This window comes from Dipodomys ordii, unplaced genomic scaffold (genome assembly GCF_000151885.1).
Source record: "Dipodomys ordii isolate 6190 unplaced genomic scaffold, Dord_2.0 Scaffold5, whole genome shotgun sequence".
Classification (NCBI taxonomy): Eukaryota; Metazoa; Chordata; class Mammalia; order Rodentia; family Heteromyidae; genus Dipodomys; species Dipodomys ordii.
Genome location: NW_012267221.1, coordinates 36,382,730 through 36,405,495, shown reverse-complemented (window position 1 = coordinate 36,405,495; position 22,766 = coordinate 36,382,730). Strand labels below are relative to the sequence as shown.

General features: G+C 34.6%; 1 protein-coding gene across 1 annotated transcript in view; it reads right to left on the bottom strand.

The window, feature by feature from the left end:
• The window catches only part of Pms1 (PMS1 postmeiotic segregation increased 1 (S. cerevisiae)), a 76,180-nt gene that overhangs the window by 17,440 nt on the left and 35,974 nt on the right, over positions 1 to 22,766 (bottom strand). The window contains exons 5-8 of the mRNA XM_013027609.1: positions 10,533 to 10,649; positions 4,243 to 4,365; positions 3,357 to 3,500; positions 2,335 to 3,194 (exon numbers count right to left, since the gene is read on the bottom strand). Coding sequence (XP_012883063.1) covers positions 2,335 to 3,194; positions 3,357 to 3,500; positions 4,243 to 4,365; positions 10,533 to 10,649 — 1,244 coding nt within the window. The remainder of the gene's footprint in view (positions 1 to 2,334; positions 3,195 to 3,356; positions 3,501 to 4,242; positions 4,366 to 10,532; positions 10,650 to 22,766) is intronic.

Genomic DNA, 22,766 nt, shown 5'->3' with positions numbered 1-22,766 from the left:
ATTAGGTAAATGTTAAGTAAAAACAGCTGCTACCTTTGTATTTTATGTTAAGAGATCTAAAAACTTGAAAGGAAAATTTGATCAGCAGTCAATTCTAATGTTTTTTGAGATTAAAGATTACATTTAATTATAAAGTTGGTTTACCATTTTTAGTTACACTCCCATTGAAGAATTACCCTTGGTTATTTTTAAGTAGGGATACATTTCATAGCTACTGCAAATTAACACAAATTGACAGAGACCACCCCTCACAAAGGCAGGTCACATGGAGAAACACGGTTTCCAGTCCACTAAAGGAAAGGAGAGAAAGATAAAAGAGCAAAACAAACCCAGAAAAGAACTTAAAAAATGGCTCCTTTTTCTTTACCAGAGTCCCTTATATCCTCTGTCAGAGAGAAGACATTTCTGTTTCTCTAAACATCCTATTCCTTCTAGGCTCTAAAATCTTTCTGGTTTGTTTCCACACAGGGAAGCAACTTCCTGTTCCATATATGAGATTAAGCCAAACTACTATGTGTTTCCATAACTCACTATATTTTATCTTGAAATTTATTATTGTTTGTGTGCTTTTTCTTTTTCTGTTTTTTAGGGGGCCAAAGAGGATGCAGGAAAGAAGGAAGAATGAACAAATGCACTCATAGTATTCAGTATACACCATATGAAAAATGAACTATATAAGTTGTGGACAGACATAGAAGGGGAAACCTGGGGAAAAGCGAAGGAGGGGGAGACATTGTCCAAAAGAGAAATGTATATATTACCTAAATTGTGAAATGGTAACACCTTAGTATACTATCTTAATAATAAAAGTTACATTTTTAAAAACTCATCGTATTTTATATTACTGCATGTTTAACTGACTCTTTATCAGAGTGTTCCATTTATAAATAAGGGAAGTAGGTTTTGTTTGTAACTGGTAGTGAGTAGCTGGAAAACATAGGGTCTACAAATACAGATTTTTCAGTAAGTATTTCCTAACTGAAGGAATAGAATGGAAAGGAGAACGGGAGGGAAGGAAAAATAGAAGGGAATTAGGAAAAGGCAAAAGGGGAAGAAAAGGGGAGAAGAATTGAAGACCTACAGGAAGAGTCCACTATTATATTCTTCACTATTCCTTTCAGAATTGGTGAGCATGGTAAGAATTTCAAGATAAAGAATGAATGGAAGTGGACTTACTATGATTCCTGTGTGTAATACCATTTTTGCTCTACCTTTTCACTAATCATGATTTGGGACTCAGCTGATCATGGTCCTATATTTTTTGTTTTCTATCTCTACAATTCAAATTAAAATGTTTTGACTCAGAGCAAGTGAAAATTGTCATTCACAACAGAGAAATATCCTTTCACAGAATAACTGTCTCTACTTCTACAAGAACTAAAAACATCTATTTGGTTTTCTCTTTCCAGATAACTATCAATTGATGATCTTTCTCAGAAAATGGATTTATTGTACCTAAAAATCTATTATCTTTTTTATTTTTAACTGGTACTATATATATATATATATATACACTACACACACACACACATATATATACTACATATATATATACATATACACATATATATGTGTGTAGAGGAGGAATATGTGATATTTTTAAAGACAATTATAGTTATGTGCATGATTCAAAATAAACTTCTAAAGATTTGATATTTATAAAATTAGAATCTCAAAACATCGAATATTTAATAAAGTTGTGACAAATTATTTTATGGTGATGATTTCTTTATATTTTAAATACTGAAATATATATGGAATAGGTGATAGTGTGTGTAAAATTTGCTTCAGGTAATAAAAGAAGAGGAGAGAAGGTAGGGAGAGGTATGCAGGAAGCAGGGCTGATCATGATATATATAGTGGTCAGTAAAATGAGGTCATGGATTCAACATCCACTATAGTTTGTAAGTTGCTACAAGGAAATTTCAGAAGTTGTGAGTTATACTGAGTACGGACAGTGTTAACACCACTAAATTGATCCTGCAGCAACGGCACAATTCTTTTACTGTGTTACATATTCTGGCAACCAATTTTTAAAATGGGATAGTCAAGGTATTAAAAACATCATTACTTCAAATCAGTGAAGGTTTGCACCAAACAAGCAAGCAAAAGAGTAAGCCTTTCCAAAATAAAACAAAAAAGCACCTCAAACTCTCCAAATAAAAACATCTGAAAAAAAAAGTGACATCAAAAAACACTCTACCTAAGCCAAGAGGAATTTTTCCATTCTGCTTTTCCTTAAACATGAAGTTAAAAAACTTGTTTTCAACCAGTGAGTCATATAGAATGGAAACAGCCGAGCATTTGGGTCACATGCAAGCTCTGGAAACTTACTTCAACTTTTCCTCTTTAGTCAATGTCTTCCACAGTTCTTCAATTTGTACTGCTGCATCCTCCAAACTGGTCTTAGGATTTTCTGTGAGAAACTGAGCACGATGATCTTGAATAAAAATGGCACTTGCTGACATGGGTTTCTTGATCACGCGATTACTAATTAAGTCATAAGCCGTAAGCTGTCCTGACTTATTATCTATTACATTTGATTTTTTACTACAGGAACCATCACTGAGACTCTTTTGTTCAAGGCCTTGATCATTATCACTTATTCTGCAAGCTAAACTGTTTTGAGGCACTAAAATTTTCACAGGTTCAATATTCTCTCCAATTGAATTAAGTAAATTTCCCTTGCTCCAGTCCTCTGCACAAATATCTAAAGACTTTTCAGGAGACAATGCTTCTTTATGCTTCCCACTATCATCTATATGGCTTTTACTGCTATTTTCTAATTCTATATGCTTAATAGAACCTTTGAAACAAGCTTCACTACCTTCACTTTGGATATCCTCCCAGGATAAGTTATTCCTTATGTTTTTTTCAACTATATTTCTAGTGTTCTTACTGATGTCAGAATTTTCACTATTAAAATGATCATCACTACTATTTATTTGGTGATTTAAACAATGATCAGTGGTTTTTTGAGATTCATCATTATGTACACCTTTTTGGGAAGCTATAGTTTCAATATCACCATTTGGACATTTATTTCCAGATGTTTCTATTTTATTAAAAAGCACATCTGCTTCTACTGTTTCAGCTGAGGAAACATCTGTTTTATCATTTTCATGAGAATTTGTACTAGGTACTGGTCCGTAAAAAGTCATCATCAGATTTTCAAGAGCAATTAAAACAGATTCCTAAAAATAGAAATTAACAAATATTAGGGGAATATAATGAAAAGATGCATAAAATTTAAAGGAAAAAATATTAACAATAAGTCTCTTTTACACAAGATAATTAAGAGTACATAAGTATATAAATAGTGTAAATTCATACAGTAATTATCTGAAAATTGTTACCTTATTCTGTAATAATACTTGACTTTTATCTGGTGTTAAATTTACATCCACATCAGCTGTAGGAACATCTATTTTCAGAAAGAAAACTGGATACAAACGAGTGGATTCCTTTAGGCATTTAAGACTGTAATAACGTCGGACTAACTGGAAATACATGCAATGAATAAAAGACAAAAACATCATGTAAACAAAGACAGTATTGCCAACTTTATAATACCAACAAAAGGGGCTGGGAAGGTGGCTCAGTGGTGGAGTGCTTGACTTGTATGCATGAGGCCCTGAGTTTGATTCACATAAGCATAAAAAGCCAGAAGTGGTGCTGTGGCTCAAGTGGTAGAGTGCTAGCCTTGAGCTGAAGAGTTGAGGGACAGTACCCAGGCTCAGAGTTCAGGCCCCATGACCGACAAAAACAAAACAAAACAAAACACACCAAAAGGAGTCACTTTCATTGGAAATCTGAGCACATAAAATTGTGTATCTAGGAAAGTAATATCTAAATAGTAGTAACACTCATTTGGAGACCTCAAACCTATATGAATCACAAGTTTTCATAAGAAGTACAAATATCAGGGCAATTGGTCCTATGGGTAGAAACCATAAATGTTTTGAAGACTTGGGGTTCAAATCAAAACTCTGAGACTTTCTGGTCACATTCCTTAAGATAGACATTTAGCATTGCTTCCTCGGTAAATACAGATAACAAGGCATCACTGGCTTGTGGTGAAGAATAAATGAGACACTATATATAAGTAACTCCCATGATACATGAAAATCTTTTACTTATTTTAGAGCTAATTCTTAGAAGTCGCGCCTTGTAACAATCTGACAAATGACAGAGATGTTTTAAAATTTCTGATCCAAGTACATTTTTATTAAAAGTGATTACCTTTAATATGTCTTTTTGATGTACTGGTCGACTATTTATGAAAATGAAACTTCTCTCTGGGGTTGAAAGACTTGTGGAACTGTGGTCAGCATCATGCTTTGGAAAGAATCCACTAAGATAAATCTATAATGATAATAGGTAGAGAATATCAATGTCAACAATGTAGTTCCAAAGGCCAGGCTATACGCAATATGTTAAAAGGTATAAAAAGGTAAGAATGAAATTTCCCACTTAAGGTTGAAAAAGGCATATACTTTCTGAAAACCTATGAATTAAACTTGAATAAAATGCTGAAGCATACTAAATTGGTACTCTTTGCTTTTCTTTTTATAATTCCAAGGAAAAATGGACCTGTATAAAACCTTCGTGAATAGTCTTAATTTCAAATACTAAACAAATAGCATATATTCTCAGCTTATACTCACCTTTAAAGAAAAGAAAACTTCTTTCTTCACATTGTGACTTTTCTCTAGCTATTTATCCTTTTCTCTTCAACCATGTTTTCTCATAAACTTCTGCTGTTATCTTTATGGGTATGCTAAAAAAGTCAACCTAATGAATTTCATTTCTGAGTTTAATCTTCACTTTGCTTAGAAAACCTTTCTACAAGAACTTCACTTATAATTTATATGCTATCCTTCTCTAGTCTACAAATGACAAGTAAGAAGAAAATCAAAGCTACTAGGAAAAAATGAACAGAGGGGAGATTTAGGGATTGAAGGTAGGAAATGTGTTCTTATTTTTACTGCTAGCTAATTAAATCAGCTAAAAACAATATAGAGGATTGTTAAGAATAAGCTGAAGCTAGAATCTACTATGAGCTATGTGATTCTGATCAAGTTCTTTAAAATTCAGTCCCATATATGTAAAAACTAGAAATAAATGTGTTGTTAATCTGTTAATAAACATTAATAGTAAAAATTTAGCTTAGTATAAAGAAAGCTAAATACCAGTGCAAGTGGAAGTGTTCTTTTTAACTAAGCAGAAACCATGAGGCTCCTTACCAACATAGCTTGTAGGCTGTCACCTATGTCTAAGGCTTACTCTTGAAAATAAGTGTTTAAAGAGAGGCAGTACTAAATTTAGAACACTAAGTGCATTATTGTCACAGCGCCAAATTGTGCTAATTTGAAAAAATAAATTAATAAGTCTGGATAATCCATTGTAAAATGATACCACTTAATTAACTGTAAAACTTCACAGCATTTATAACTGGTTGTATAATTTACCAGGTAACATGAAACTTTTCTTGGGTGCACCTGCTGGTCATCTGGGAAGGCCTGTTTAGATTCTGAAAGACTTATGGTGTGTGGATTAAAAAATAAAGAAAAAGAGACAGGGAGAGGGAAGGAGGATAAAAAGGAAGAGAAAGAGAAAGAAAGGAGTAATGTAAGGTAAAGAGAGCTGAAAGTTTCGGTTTGTCTTTTTTTCTGCTTTCTTTCTGCTACTTCTTTCTCAGTCTACTTTGCTGGTTTCTCTCCTGGTACCCCTGAATTCTATTCTCAGGTGCTTCTTTCTTGTTTTCTCATTAAATTTCTCTGAGTAAGCTGGTCACTGGTAGCTGATGCTTGTAATCCTAGCTACTCAGGAGACTGAGATCTGAGGATTGCAGTTCAAAGCCAGCCCCAGCAGGAAAGTCTTGAGACTCTTATCACTAACTAACCACATATAAAATAGAAATGGAGCTGTGCCTAAAAGTAGTTGAGTGCTATCCTTGAGCTCAAAAGCTCAGGGACAGCACCCAGGCCCTGAGTTCAAGACCCATGACGAACAACAAAATTTCTCTGAGCATTTCATTAACATGGCAAATACTTGGCACTGTTGATATCAATGTTCTATTTTTTTCACTCTCAAATGTCTATTAAGGTTCTTAAACTGTCACGAAAATAATCTTACTGCTGGGTGCCAGTGGCTCTCTCCTATAATTCTAGCTACTCAGGAAGCTGAAATCCTGAGGATTTATCTTATCTCCAAATAACCAGCAAAAAATAGCCAAAAGTGGAGGTGTAGCTCAAGTGGTACAACACTAGCCTTAAGTGAAAAATAAGGGAAAGTATCCTGGCCCTGAGTTCAAGCCCTAGTACTGGCACAAAAAATAAAATAAAATCTTTTTAAAAACTTTATAAAGTATTTAATCATATTTCTACTCTGTTATTCAGTGAGCAAATCTGTATTCTTTATCATAATAAAGTCCTGAGATTTACAGTCTGTCAAATATATTTCTTTTCTATTGTCACTGTACTGAAAAACCTTGACTAGTCTCCTAATGCTAATCTCTTTAAGCATTCACCATTTTATAAGTTAATAATTTAGATTACATTTCTAAAGTAATAATTTAAATACTCTCATTAGGATACTGAAACAAGTTCATACATAAATTCTCATCTTCCTTCTAACTGAAGCCTATACAATAGTGATAAAATCAATGTGCAAAATAATCTCAAATGGCATAACCATATAGAAATTTAAAGAAGGATGTAAAATACATAAGAGGAAGTAATGACTCCAGGTAACAGAAACAGGATGAATCACTTGTAAATTAAATTGTGGTATAAACAAAAAAGCACTCAATATAAGGAAGTGGTTTGAAATCAGTCTTTCCACTGGAAATAGGCAGTTCAGATAGCAACAACTTAAAAACACTATGACCACTGGAACTGTCTGCCAGAACCAGAGGAAAGAACAGGGACAATTCTAAAACCAAGAACAAGGCTCAGCCAAGATGGCCAGAAAAAGGAGTCAGTAAAATTAGGACTAGCGAGGGTAGTCGGTATGTGCCAAACAAAACAAACAACAATCATAACCCTGTCCTCAAAATATTTTGCAAAAAAAATTCAAAGCATATAAAACAGGATTTTCTGTCAGGAAAATAGAAATGTCTGAATGATAAGAGCTTTGAAACTAGTCTGAAGGTCTAGAAGAAACTGAAAATATTGAATTTTGAAGACAATCAATTTGGGGAATAAAAATCAAGCAGTACTCAAAAGGAATTCACTCAAAAATTAGCATAGAATAATGTATACATATAAAAATATTCAGAAGAATACAAATGTCAAGAAGGAAGCCAGGCACCAGCTCATGCCTGTAGTCTTAGCCACAGAGAGATCAAGAGGATTGTGATTCAAGGCTATTCAAGGGAAATAGTTTCAGAGACTTCCATATTAAGAAATAGCTAAGCACAGTGCCATGCACCCATCATTTTAGCTTCTTGGGAGGCTAAAGTTGGGAGACTGAAGTTAGAAGCTGGCCAAGCAAAAGACTTGTTAGAACCTTATCTCAATTAATAAAGTTGGATATTGTGGTGTACACTGAAATCCTACTTAAGTGGGAAGCATAAATAAGAAGATTAAAGTCCAGGTCAGACCAGACTAAAAATTTGGCCCTATCTCAAAAATAATCAGACCAATAAATGCTTAAGGCGGTTCAACTGGTAGGTTGCCTGCCTAGCAAATGTGAAGCCTTGAGTTCTAACCGCAGTACCACCACCACCACCAGAAAAATAAAAAAGAAAGAGAAAAGAAAAAGAAAACAAAAAAGAAAAAAGAAAAAGGATAACACAAGGGTAAGAGCATGGCTTAAGTGGTAGGAAATAAAAAGTGAGAAAGGTAGCATGAAGAATTGGATAAAAGCAACAAAAGTCATCCTGACAAATGCTTAGCAAAAACTGCTTATAGTAGATACTCAGTTGAGGCCATCGTAAAGAGATTCTTCCCATGTAATGTTCATACAGATAAAATGCAGGCCCTTCAAATAAAGGGAAGATATACACACAAGTATCTATACATGTGTGCGGGTATAAATACATATTCTCTCTCTATGTCCTAGATTCTGATAGCTCATAGATCTGTCATTTCAGTCCATGAAATGAGCCCCAATAGACCAGTTTCCCAATTCAAAGATAAGATGTAAAACAGAAGTAGGGAAAGAGTGGACAGCTACTAACAGTGGGGAAACAAGTTAGGACTGCTCTTAGCAATGGATAGGAAGACAGAAGACTTATCTGGTATCAGGACAAGACAACTATACAATTCCACAGAACATGAATTGAGGATGGGTAGGTGGTGGAACAAAACTGTAAAACCTGTTTAGATTAGACACAAAGTATAAAAATGAAAAGAAGATTTTGTTAAATGATAACTTTATCAGAGAAACAGCCAATAGAACTGAAATACTAACTCATGTTTTTCCAATTCCCCCATTCTTCCAATAAAAATAACCATGTGATGATGAAGCAAAAATTCTTGCATGTATGAGTGATTACTAGGAACCTTTAGGGAGTTCTAACTGAGGAAAAAATGTCAATGGGCAAGAATATATCTGGAACACACTGAACAAAAAAATCCTAGTGTAAGACTAACTCATTGAGTCTCAACCACACATAAAATGATAACTGACCAAAGTTTCCATCAGTGCTTTCTATGAAGTCCCAAAAAGTTAGAGGGAATTCAGGGGAATTTATCTGTACCCTAACCATCTCAAGACAATATATAAGAACACTTCTGATAACCTTCAGGTATAAATCTAGCAGACAAACAGGAACAAATTAGGCATCATTTCTAAAGAAACTGAATGGTGACACAGAATAAGTAAATTACCATCCATCCAAATTTGTTCTAGAAAGGAAAAAAGAAAAGACAAGAAAGAAGAGGACAAAAGAAGAGAGAGGTAATTAATTTCATGAGAAGAACTGGAGTTGTGTGTTAAGAGTATAAAATGCAAAGTAAGTCTCACCTTATTAGGACACTTATGCCAGAACAGAACCAGGATCTTAATGATGCAACACTTAAGAGCAGACAAGAAAAACAACAACCTTCCTCCTAAATATAACTTAGGTTGGCTATCAGTGGCTTACTCCAATAATTGTTAACTACTCTGGAAGCTGAAATCTGGGAACTGAGGTTCAAAGCCTATCTGGGCAGATAAATCAAAGGTTTGATAAACCCAAGACATTCTTCTCTCCAATTGACCAGCAAAAAGACATAATGGAGGTGAGGCACAAGCCTAAGGTGAAAAAAGCAATAGTGTGAGGCCCTAAGTTCAAGTTCTAGTACACACACCCTAAATTCAAGTTCTAGTCCACACACACACACACCACACACACACACACACCACACACACACACACACACACACACACACACACACACAGCCAGCCCAGGCAAGAAAGTCCATGAGACTCTTATCTCCAATCTTATCTCCAATAAACCACTCAGAAAACTGGAAGTGGTGCTGTGGCTCAAGTGGCAGAGTATTCACCTTGAGCTGAAGAGCTGAGGGATAGCGCCCAGGCCCAGAGTTCAAAGCCCCACGACTGACCCCCCTCCCCCCAAAAAAGAGACTTAGGATATTCTATTCATAAAGCAATATGAAGTGGCAAAACAATAAAGTAATATTCTTGGAAATTAAACATAACTTTCAAAGTAGAAATTCAATAAAAGTATTTTTTAAATTCTGTCAGATTTCTCAGAATTTATAGAAAAATCATTTGAGAAAAATAAGAGACTCTAATCAAATAGTAATAAGGAAAAGAGGGAAACTGATAATGGATAGATTTGAGAAAAATAAGAGACTCTAATCAAATAGTAATAATGGAAAGAGGGAAACTGATAATGGATAGAAGTGGATAACCCAAGGCTAAAAGAAAGTAAATGAGTTTTAGAGTCTTTCAAAACATTCACAAAAGAGCTCAACACAATAATGAATAATAAAGGACATATACCTGAACAGATAACTGTAAAATTTAACCAAAGATGAGTTCAGGTTGGTGGACATTCCTTTTTTCCCAGCACTCAGGAGGCTGACAAGAATTGTGAATTGTCAGTTTGGGCTTCAAAGGTAGTGAGACAACTGGCTCAAAACCTTGATAACAAGACAAGTATTCCTAACAAGATTCAAGAGGGAAAGAACATGTAAGTAAGGGGAAATATCATCCAGTAGTTTAATAGTCAAAAAGTATTATCTATAGCTAACAGATTAGTAAAAAGAAATTTGAGTGTATGTTCAGGATTAAGATAGAGAAAGTATGAATAAGCCAGCTTAATTTTTCTTTTCCATAGTATAAAAACACAATTCTAAACTGAAAGCTTTAAAAAAAAATAAATGAAAGCAACAGACAGAGTGTAAAGAAAGGCAGGACTGAGAAAGGAAATCAGCGTATAAATTTTCTTTTTTAGATTGAATACGTCTTAGGTAGAAATATTAAAAAGAAATCCTTCAAATATCCTAGAAGGAAACTATTTTAACAACTTCATTAGTAAATCAGAATTATTAGAAGACATTTTTGTTGCATACCTGAGCTTCTTCAGAATGGTACTGTAAGGATTCCATGTTGCCCATAACAGAAGTCCCCAGAACTGACATTAGGGCCATCTTGTGGTCTGCTACTCTACTTTTCTGCCAAATAACTGCCTATGGAAATAAACGATAAAGGTAAGTTTTAACACAATTTAGATTCACTAAACTGAAGAAGTTACAGTATTTATTTCTATATTCTATATTCATCTTCATCTTATATTTTCAATAAAATTTAGAAGAGAAACATGAGATATAGAGTCTAAATAAACTCTGGCTTTGAATTTTAAGTTACTTACATTGCCATGTTAATCTACTTAACTTCCCTTACTTCCATTTTCTGCTTCTCTATCTATTTCTTTTCTTTTTTTTTTTTTGGGGGGGGGGTCCGGTCGTGGGACCTGAACTCTGGGTCTGGGTGCTGTCCCTTAGCTCTTCAGCACAAGGCTAGCACTCTACCACTTGAGCCATAGCGCCACTTCCAGATTTTTTTCTTTTTGCTTATGTAGTGCTGAGGAATCGAACCTGGGCCTCGGGCATGCAAGGCAAGTGCTCTACCATTGAGCCACCATCCCAGCCCCATCTAAAAGATGGCTACTGCTAGCACTATTGGAAAATGAAAATCCTAATGTAGACATAGCTTCATTAAATATTAATTCTCCCTCTTTTGCTCCTAATATATATTTCAATGTATATTTGAAATGAACAGGTTAACTGAAATTTTGAGGACAAAGAACTATACTACAAAATTCCTATAGTCAAACAGGAACAAAAATTTTAGCAAAGCACATACTTTAAAATTACCTTTATAATTACCTTCAATACAAAGAACTTACATTTAAATTAACCTTTTATATATATATGTAAGTACTAAATAATGAGCTTGGCTTTTTTCAAGACATGCATGTAGCAGGGAAGATTAAGAGAATCACGGTCTAGAGAGACTGGACTTTGGCTGTGAATTACATGATTAGGTTTGAAATACTGCAATATTTTCAATTAATAAGGTCCAACCAAATATAGTTAAAACCCCTTGAGAAATCATCAGTGTAGAAACAATTCATTTAAGAAATGTTTACTTAATGTGTTCTAATTCCTCATAAGAATGGGTAAAAGGCCTATGGAGGAAGTATTAGTAGCAGGCTGGGAAGGTAACTCAGTGGTAGAGCGCTTAACTTGCACGCATGAGGTCCTGGGTTCGATTCCTCAGCACCACATAAGCAAAATGAAAAAAGCCGGAAGTGGCGCTGTGGCTCAAGTGGCTAGCGCTCTGCTAGCCTTGAGCTGAAGAGCTGAGGGACAGCACCCAGGCCCAGAGTTCAGGCCTCACGACTGGACCAAAAAAAAAAAAAAAATACTGAAATTCTAGATATCAACACTGGAGGGTCAGGCAGAGGAAGGGTACCAGAAAGAATGGCCACAGGGGTAGTAAGAACAGTAGGATAATGTGTGTAAAAGATAAATTAAAGAAAATGTTTTTATTTGCATCATATCTGGAGAGAGTAAGGTAGGGTAAAATACTTATCAATAAGAAGGGTGACAAAGGTTTAAAGGAGTGGTAACCTAAATTTGAGTATTGATGTAAAAAAGTATGCTTCACATCACTTTTAGGAAGCTGGCTAGGAAGTGCAACCAGAGTGCAGAGCTAGGAGGTAGAGATACAACACACCTACCTAAGGAAGCAGGAAGGAAAGAATGGTGAATAGGTTGAGAAATGGTGAATAGGCTGAAGGTTGAGAAAATTCTTCTGTTTTTTTTGGGGGGGGAGGGGGGCGGTCCAGTCGTGGGGCCTGAACTCTGGGTCTGGGCGCTGTCCCTCAGCTCTTCAGCTCAAGGCTAGTGCTCTACCACTTGAGCCACAGCGCCACTTTTTGCTTATGTAGTGCTGAGGAATCGAACCCAGGGCCTCATTCATGCAAGGCAAGCGCTTTACCACTGAACCACCTTCCCAGCCAATTCTTCTGGTTTTATTTACTTAGTTTTTAATGAAAGAGTTCAAAGAAAGGTGAATAGGCAATAATTGCAATACTTGATATTTTAGAAAAGATGTAAAATAACCCTTGTAGGAAAACAGAAAAAAATAGAAGAATTTCTAGTTAATACCCGATTGAGTTGGTCTTTCACAATCTGTTGCTCTGAAAAAAAAATTACAGGACAGATCTATTTACAAAATAAAATAAGTCATCAATAAATCAAGATGACAAACTAATAAAAACTGCTTTCAATTCTACATGAAGTTTTTTTTAGTGATTGTGATAACCAACCAAATTGACACATTCTTGGAAAATTCTTCCATTATCTTTGTAAAGTCTAAAAAGGCAGACACAAAAAGTCTCTCTCTGTCTCTCACTCTTTCTCTCTCAGAATCAAAGGAGTCCAGCCAAAGGAAATCCTTAACACCAGTAATAAATAAAAATATATATATATATACATATACATATATATATACACACACAAGAAGTTCTACTGATATTATGAATGGCAAAATGAACGATGACATAAATTGGTTTCTGTTGGTATGTTGACTTAATTGGAATGTTAGAAATAAGAAAGAAGATGGGCAAAGTAACATCAATTATTGACTGCTTCTTGGTCATAGCCATTTGTAAATCATGTCTGAATTTTGAGAATCTCAAATGGCAACCTACTCAAACAGTCACTTAGTAAGATAAAACATTCAATATGCAGTAAAATAGGAAGACTTTACATAAATTCCCAGAGTTCTACTGACAATAGAATCTATGATTTATGAAGAATTTAATGCTTATTAGACCTTACTATTCTAGAAATTGTTTTTACAATTTCAGATAAGTATTAACTCATGTCACAAATGAATAAATTGGAGAAAAAAGAATTTAATTTAATCAAAGAAAAACAAAAATTAATGCTTCAATTTTTCTGCCTCTGAACTTTTCATTCTTTGCAAATTTCCTTCTCCATTACTCAGAGATATCAATAGAGAGCCATTTCTAAACTTTAAGTAGGAATTTCCCCAAAGTAAAATATCTGATTTAAAAAAAAGTTCTATGGCTATGAGATTTGCTATGTTATCTCTCTTTATCTTGAGGTTATTAATCACAAAACAAAATAGCTTTAACATAGTCCTTTAAAGAAATAACTGTCCCTAGAAGAAGGGCAAGGAGTAAAATCGAAGTCCTCAAATCAAAGAATAAAGTCTAAAAGATAGAGCTACTATCCTAGTATCATTTTACAATCAAATGATTCTGAAATATAGTTACCAACTTTTATTATTTATTATTTTACAGTCATTTTATCATTTTACAATCAAATGATTCTGAAATACAGTTACCAACTTTTATTATTTATTATTTACCAACTTTTATTATGTAGATTATATCTAAGGATTTCTAAGTTTCTAATAACTTACATTCACTAATATTTATATAACTATACATACTAAGTAATTAGTCTAAAAATACACCACAAAATGTAGAGCTAGGAAAACAAGTCAGGTATCATTCTGTCCTAAGATTCAGTTTTCCACTATCGTTTTGGAAGTGATCTGTATAGAAAAAAACAAAGTATATGAAATCAAAGCATAAAAATAGATTATGTATAATTTGAAAACTAGACTTTAGGTTCAATGTGTATATTTCTAAACAAACCAAGGTAAATAAACTAGGTTATTTAAAATGGGAACTGCTGGAAACATGAACTCAGGGCCTGAATGTTGTCCTTAAGCTTTTTTGCTCAATGTTGGTATTCTACTGCATGAACCTCAGTTCCACCTCAAGCTTTTCAGTAAGTAATTGGAGATATGAGTCTCCTGGAATTTCCTGTTTTACTATCAGTTGTATTTAAATCATGTGTGCTTTCCTGTCTTTAATTCTGTGAAAGTATGCCTCCTTCAAAGCAAATATGATGTACAAAAAACAAGGTAAAGGCTGTGGTAATCTTCCCAAGCCAAAAAGGACACAAAACATGTTTAATTTAAGTGATAAAGGGAAAACTGGAAATATATTAATAGTAGCATATCTTCAGTGGAAGTTTGTGTTTATACAGAGTAAGAAAATGAATCAAGCATCCATAGTATTCAAGATAAAGAATATGAAATATGATGTACTTTTTGGTGAGAAGTACTAATACTTGTAATAGCAATTTTTGTAAAAGTAAGACAACCTGCCAAGACCTATCATACAGTATGGTAGGGAGATTTAGTCATTTTGAATACTGAACTCTATACATTTGAACAGTCACGGACTCTTTCTCAATGGGGTGTCTACAGAATCATATACTTATGGATAACCAGGGTCTACAGTATGTAAAATTCACTCATTTTAAAGTTATAATTTAAAGGGTTTTAGTATTTACAAAGTAAGAAAACTATCACCACATTTTAGAGAAAAGTTTATCATTGTATGATAAAATCTCATATTCATTACCAGTAACTCCATAGTCATCCCCCTAAATTACTAATCTACTTTGTCATCGTGTATTTGATGGATTTTTGTATTTAATAAAATGGAATCATACAGCATGTAGGCTTCTGTTATCACTTTTCATGTTTTCAGGGTTTACTCATACTATATTACAGCAGTACTTTAATCCCTTTCAAATGATTGAATAATATTGAATCAGCATTCTGCCAGTTGATTAGTATTTGAGTGGTTCCCATGTTTTGGCCATTACAAATGGTGCTGCTATAAGCATTTATGTACAAATTTTTGTGTGAAGATATGTTTCCATTTCTCTTAGGCATATGCTAAGGGGTAGAATTCCTAGGTCACACGGCAACTATGTATTTTAAAGAAAGTGTCTCCATGAAGAAATGCTCAACCTCCCTAGCCATAAAAGAAATGCAAATCAAAACAACATTGAGATACCACCTCACCCCAGTTAGAATGGCAAAAATCAAGAACTCTAATAACAACAGATGCTGGAGGGGATGTGGACAGAAGGGAACCTTACTTCATTGTTGGTGGGAGTGTAAACTTGTTCAACCACTTTGGAAAGTAGTATGGAGGTTCCTCAAAAGACTCCACATAGAGCTCCCCTATGACCCAGCAGTCCCACTTTTGGGCATTTACCCAAATGTTTACAAACAAGACCACACTAAAGCTACCAGCACAACTATGTTTATTGCAGCATTATTTACCATAGCTAAGATATGGAACCAACCCAGATGCCCCTCAGTAGATGAATGGATCAAGAAAATGTGGTATATATACACAATGGAATTCTATGCCTCCATCAGAAAGAATGACATTGCCCCATTTGTTAGGAAATGGAAAGACCTGGAAAAAATTATATTAAGTGAAGTAAGCCAGGCCCAAAGAAACACAGGTCCCATGGTTTCCCTTATTTGCAATAACTAGTATATGTCTGAGACAAGCAGAAAAAGTCAGATAAGTTTATGTTAGGTGAAATGAACCCTAAGATATGTATTCAAATGTTTTTTTTTCTTTCATGCATTTGTTTCTAACGCATTTATAAAATTATTTCTTTGTTGCTTTGTATGTCCCTCCCCCACAGTATAACCCCTGCTTTCACTGTATTTGATGTCGGTATAATTTGTGGAGGGGAAAGGGAAAAACAAGTCGTTTAAATAAGGATACAGGTGGACCTGTTGCAACAATGAGAAGTATAAGTTGTCATGTCAAAAATGAACTTTACAACTTGAGGGAGGGAGGAATGGGTGGGGGAGGAGGGAGGATGGGAAGGGATGGGAAGGGTAAACAAAGGAGGAGGCTACAATGCTTGATAAGAAATGTACTCACTATCTTGCCCATGTAATTGTAACCCCGCTGTACAGTATTTTCACAATAAAAAAAAAAAGAAAGTGTCTCATTCATTTCTCTAAAAAGATAGAAGCAGAATGAATTCTGCTCATATGTTTTAAGTCAATAACAAACTTGTGATTTAGGAACAATATTCAAAGTAACAGGTCACAGATTCAACGTTCTCAATAATCTATAGCTACATGGGAATAAAATTCTTACATAAGAAGTCCTCATAATGAGGAATCATTTCAAAATATAAACTTTCAGAACTTTGTGCTTCTGTAAAGCTACTTAGCTCTGATCTTCTTCTTGCGCGCGCACACACACACACACACGTGCGCGTGCACACACACACACACTCACGAACATACACATGCTCATTATCTTTTTGTTGGCAGTGCTAAAGATCAAACCTAGGGCCTCACACTAGGCAAGCATTGTGCAAATGAGCCATATCCTCAATGGCATATATATTTAAGAGTCAAGAAACATTTTAAAAACTTTAAAAAATCTACCACTAGACATAGCTATAAAAGCTGAGAGACTAATACAAACTTCGTAAGATTTATTAAAGTGATGCTGTAAAACCAGATATAAAATTTAGTTGCTGGCTAATGCAAGATGGCTATTTCACTTCCCCATTTGCAGAAGACAGTATACAGAATTATAAAAATATTACTTCAGGGAATGGGTTCTAGAAAAACAGTAAAATATAACTTTTTTAAATTTGAAAGTGAATATTATTAGTAGGATGGGAGCATGACTTAACACTAGGTAATTATTGCAACAGATCAAAGGGGTTCATTTAGGACTTCTAAACTAGCTACACTTAAGCTATAACAAATGATAAAGAGGTCTGCTAATAAGTAAAATTTTCCTTATTATGCAATATTTATTTTAAAAACAGGAACTATTATAAAAGTGTTAAACAATTAAATGTAATAGTAAAAACAATTTTTAATTACATTTTCTACATAAAATAATTTTTAGTTTGTCTTTTTTATCATTCCATCTTCATTATTTTCTAAAACAGAGATTATCTCTTTACTTCCTGAAGTTTTTTGGTGTATCTTACCCTTAGGTTGAAAGCTTAACAAGAGCTAAAAATACACACAAGCCTCCATATGTTTTCTATCTAGGTCACACAAAGTTGGAGCATCTGGATGTGCCAAGTAAGAATCTGACTCTGGTCAGTATGATGACAGTGCAAAAGCACATCAAAAATATATCATTACATGCACACCAAACTGGGCTTGATTGGAGCTAGCCAAATATATCTTGTCCAATTCCTATTTCATTGACATATACTACTGGAAGATAATAAGGTTAGATAAGATTATTTAGTATTTAATTAGTAAACCTCAATTGTAAGGGCAATCTGTGACCCACAGGGAAAAGAAAGTTGCATATAGATGATGCACAATTAAGTAAAAAATTGCAATGATAAAACTGCCTAAACAGACAACACCTACTATGAAAAAAATATATATATATTATTGGCCTAAAGTACAACTGCAATAGTTGAATGTCTCCCCAAAATTGATCTTAAAATTTCATTGTCATTTAAGAGGGTGAAGGGGTAGAATCTTCAAGAACTGATTAGGTCAGGGAACATCCTCTTATGAATAGGCTGATGTGTATCTCTGTAGAACAGGCTTATTATCTTACAAATGATCTGATGAAAAAGAAAAGTTTGATTCAATTTTCATTCTGTATCATATGCTTGTTTGCCATGTTATGATGCAGAAAGATGACTCTCATCACCAGATAGAGACCTTCAATCTTGAATTCTCTAGTCTCTGTATTTATGAGCCAAACAAACCTGTTATTTATAACTTACTGGCAAAAAATGGATGGAGAAAGTAACCAAATTTTTCTTACAAATTATATGCAAAAAAATGTACTATACTTACGTAAATTTCTTAAAGTCAGGAATTTTAACCACTTTCATGGTCTAAAAAATTAACATAAGTGAATCTGTATCTATTGTGATCTACCCCTGAATATATATTTATACCAGTTCTGGTTTGGAAAAGAGCAAAGGTACAAATACAAGTATAAAAGTGCAATTTTTTTAACTGCCAATATAGTAACAATTTTAATAATAACAGTCAATTACTAAAGGAATAGTAAATTTTCAATAGTATAAATCATGATATGAAATTGAGTGATATAGTTATAGATTATTCAATTTATTAAAATTAGAGTTTTCAAAATTATGGATTATTCAATTTTATTACATTATAGAAAGATTGTTCTGGTACTTTCAGATAAACAATACCATTTTCTACTAAATAGTAAGTATTAATATGGTTTGATTATTACTAAGCAAACTCAGACTTTCAAAACTGAGTCTATCTTGGTAAAATTTAGTGAGCACAATTAATTGAATTTGAAAATCTCTTGTTTTTACTTTTACTTAAATATTTCTAATTTTACTTTATTTGAATAGCACATTTATTTTTTTTCCTGAGGGTTACAAATAAATTAGTAACATACATTTCATGTAGGGAGTTATACAAGTGAGAGACTAAGAAAGGATTAATTTTTACATTCTACTTTTCTATACATTTTGACTTTTGAGCTATATTAAAGTAGAATTTTAAAACTAAATTAAACAATAAGGGTTGATTTCTTCTAAAATCAAAATCAAAATAAAGATGTCCATTTTCCCTACTCCTCTTCAATATAGTATTGGAATTCCTAGCAAGAGCAATAAAGCAAGAGAAAAACATAAAAGGGATCCACATAGGGAAAGAAGTAAAACTATCCCTCTTTACAGCTGAAATGATTCTGTATTTAAAAACCCTATAGTTGGGGCTGGGAAGGTGGCTCAGTGGTAGAGTGCTTGCCTTGCATGCATGAGGCCCTGGGTTCGATTCCTCAGCACCACATAAGCAAAAAGAAAAAAGCTGGAAGTGGCACTGTGGCTCAAGTGGTAGAGTGCTAGCCTTGAGCTGAAGAGCTGAGGGACAGCACCCAGGCCCAGAGTTCAGGCCCCACAACCAGACCCCCCAAAAACAAAACAAAACAAAACAAAAATCCCTATAGCTTCTTGAGCTGATCCAAAACTTTGACAAAGTAGAAGGATATAAAATTAACCCACAAAAATCAGTTGCTTTTCTGTATGCAAACTATGAGATGAGTGAGACTGAAATCAGGAATGAAACTCCATTGTAACAGCCTCACAAAATAAAATACCTATGTATTAACCAAAGAGGTGAAGGACCACTATGATAAAAAATTTTAAAACCTGAAAAAGGAAATTAAAGCAGATTTAAGGAAATGTAAAATCCTTCCATGATAGTGGATTGGAAGGATTAACACTGTAAAAATGGCAATACTGCCCAAAAGCTATCTACAAATTCAATGCAATACCCATCAAAATCCCAACAAATTCTTCAATATTATAGAGGAAGCAGTCCAAAAATTCATATGGAATAAAAGAAGACCCCAAAAAGTAAAAACAGTCCTAAAAAGGAAGAACAATGCTGGAGAGATATCAATACCAAACTTCAAACTATATTACAAAGCTGTAATAATAAAAAAATCTTGGTACTGACATAAAGAATAGGCCTGAGGACCAAGGGAATATAAGACCCAGAAAAGAATCCACAGGCCTATAAACATCTAATATTTAATAAGGGAGCCAAAAACACAGGATGGAAGAGACAGCCTCCTTAACAGAATTAGAATTGGCTATACATGTGTAAAAAACTAAAACTGGATCCTTATATATCAACCTGCACCAGAATCAATTCAAATGAATCAAAGACCTCATGTAAGACCAGATTCCCTGAAAATATTACAAGAAGAAACAGGGGAAACACCAAGTCTCCCTGACATGGGTTGCAACTTCCTAAGTAAAGATCCACAATCACAACCAAAGAAATGGGATTGCATCAAATCGAAAAGCTTCTGCATGGCAAAGGACATAGCTAGCAATATAAATAGAGAGCCCACAGAATGGGAGAAGCTCTTTACTAGTTATGCATCAGACAAGAGCCTCAAATGTAAAATATACTTAGAACTCAAAAATTAAACCCCTAAAACCAAATAAATCTTTAAGGAAACAACATCCCAATTAATAAATGGGCTAACGACTTAAAGAGAGACTTCTTAGAAGAAGAATGGTCAATAAATAGATGAAGAAATATTTAACATTTCTGGCCATAAAAGAAATGCAAATCAAAACAACACTGAGATTCCACTTCACTCCAGTTAGAATAGCCATTATCAAGAAAACTAACAATAACAGATGCTAGCAAGGATGAGGCCAAAAGGGAAAATTACTACACTGTTGGTGGGAATGTAAACTTGTTCAACCACTCTGGAAAGCAGTATGGAGGTTCCTCCAAAGACTTAAACATAGAGCTTCTCTCTGACCCAGCAATCCCACTCCAGGGATTTTATCTAATTGACCACAAACCCAGTCATTCTAAAGCCACCAGCACAACCTTGTTCATTGCAGCATGTGTACCATAGGTAAGATAAGGAATCAATCAGATGCCTCTCCATGGACAAATGGATCAAGAAAAATGTGGTATATATACACAATAGAATTCTATGCTTCCATCAGGAAGATCAAATAAGCAATTCACAGAATGGGCTTTTTGTTTTGTTTGCAAATCACATATTATTGATTTATAAATATACCTGATTTTAGATTTTATTTTCTAATATTGTTCTTTAAGAGACTTTCCTTCTCTAGAATTGCTTTCTTTGTTATTATTGTCCGTTGTGGGGCCTGAACTCAGGGCCTAGACACTGTCTCTGAGCTCTTTTGCTCAAGGCTAGTGCTCTACAACTTTGAGCCATAGCTCCACTTGCGATTTTTGTGTTGTTAATTGGAGATAAAAGTCTCATGGAAACTTTTCTGCCCTGAATGGGTTCAAACCACAAACCTCAGATCTCAGCCTCCTGAGTAGCTAGGATTACAGGCATGAGTCTCACTGGTACCCAGCTTAAATTGCTTTTACATCTCCAGAGCTCATCATAAATGAAGCTATCCCTTGCATCTCTTTTGCAACACATAATAGGTAAGCATCTCAACAAAATTGTTCTTTAAGGTCCTAATTTTTTGTATACAAACAATGTCTTATAATACCTGACCTATAGTTGATTAGATTTTCTCTCTAAACTAGCATAACAAACAAAATCTCTACTATTGTGGTAGAAATTTTACTTCAAAAAATTTGTATCAAGAAGCTACTTTACAATGCTATCAAAATTATGGCACCATAATTAATGAAGATAACTACCTATTAAAGATTCAAGACAGGTACACTGAAGAATTTTTAAAAGGTGAGCAAATACAGTCATTATATTCAATGTACATTATACAAAAAAAAAGAACTACAAAACTTTAAGGTAGGTATGGGAGGAAGGAATAATGGAGAATGATAAAAGGGTTGATATTAATCAAGATGCATTGTACTCAAAAAATGACTTATGGAATTGTGACCTCTTTGTACAACTACTTAGTAATAAATTTTTTAAAAAGAATACAATAAGCCAGGTGCTGGTGGATTATGCCTGTAATCCTAGGAGGCTGAAGTCTGAGATCATGGTTTGAAGCCAGCCCACACAGAAAAGTCCCCATAAGACTTTTAGCTCCAATTAACTACTACAAAAAACGTGGAAGTGGTGCTGTGGCTCAGTCACTAGCCTTTTGCACAAAGAGGCTTAGGGACAGCACCTAGGCCATGAGTTCAAGCCCCACAATGGGGAAAAAGTAATATATCATCATTTTCATGGCCATACAAGTTAAATAAGTTGAAAATTCTCAAATCTTATGTTCTTCATTTTCCACCTGAAGTTAGTCAACTCATCTCACAGATTCTTCCTTTTAATAGCTATCATAGCAGACACTTCTTGGTTTATATGTCTAATTTATTTATCAGAACTCAGTCCTCATGTCCTAAAATCTAGCTTTTTGCTCATTACTGGTGCTCTACTCCTTGAGCGTTGCCTCCAGTCCATCTTTTCTGATGGGTAATTAGAGAGTCTTTTGAACTTAACTGCCCAAAGTGACTTTAAATACTGATTATAGATGTGAACTACTGGTGCCAGTCAGCTTAAAATTTAAGACTCATTTAAATCTGGCCTCTAGGAGGAGTTCCGGGAAGATGGCGGAGGAGAAGCTGGAATCTGAACAAGCTCTCGCATAGAAAGCAGTTTTAGAGTTCCAGTGAACAGTCCTAAGCCAGAGAATCACACCAAGTGTGCCATCACAGGACAGAGAGTTAGACAAGAGAGGGAAGCCAAGGCAAAAAGACACATCTGAGCACTCGCCAGCAGCCGCCGCGGCAACGGCGGCAGGGTCGCAAGCGGCGGAGACCACAGCCTGGGCCATAACTGAGCACTCACACAGAGAGTCCGGGAGGAAGGATCCAGATGCAGCGGGCGAGCGGATTCTACTCAACACCAGCAAGAACCAACAAAGAGCGGACATCTTCATCCTGCAGCTTGCAGACCAGAGACGACCCAGGAT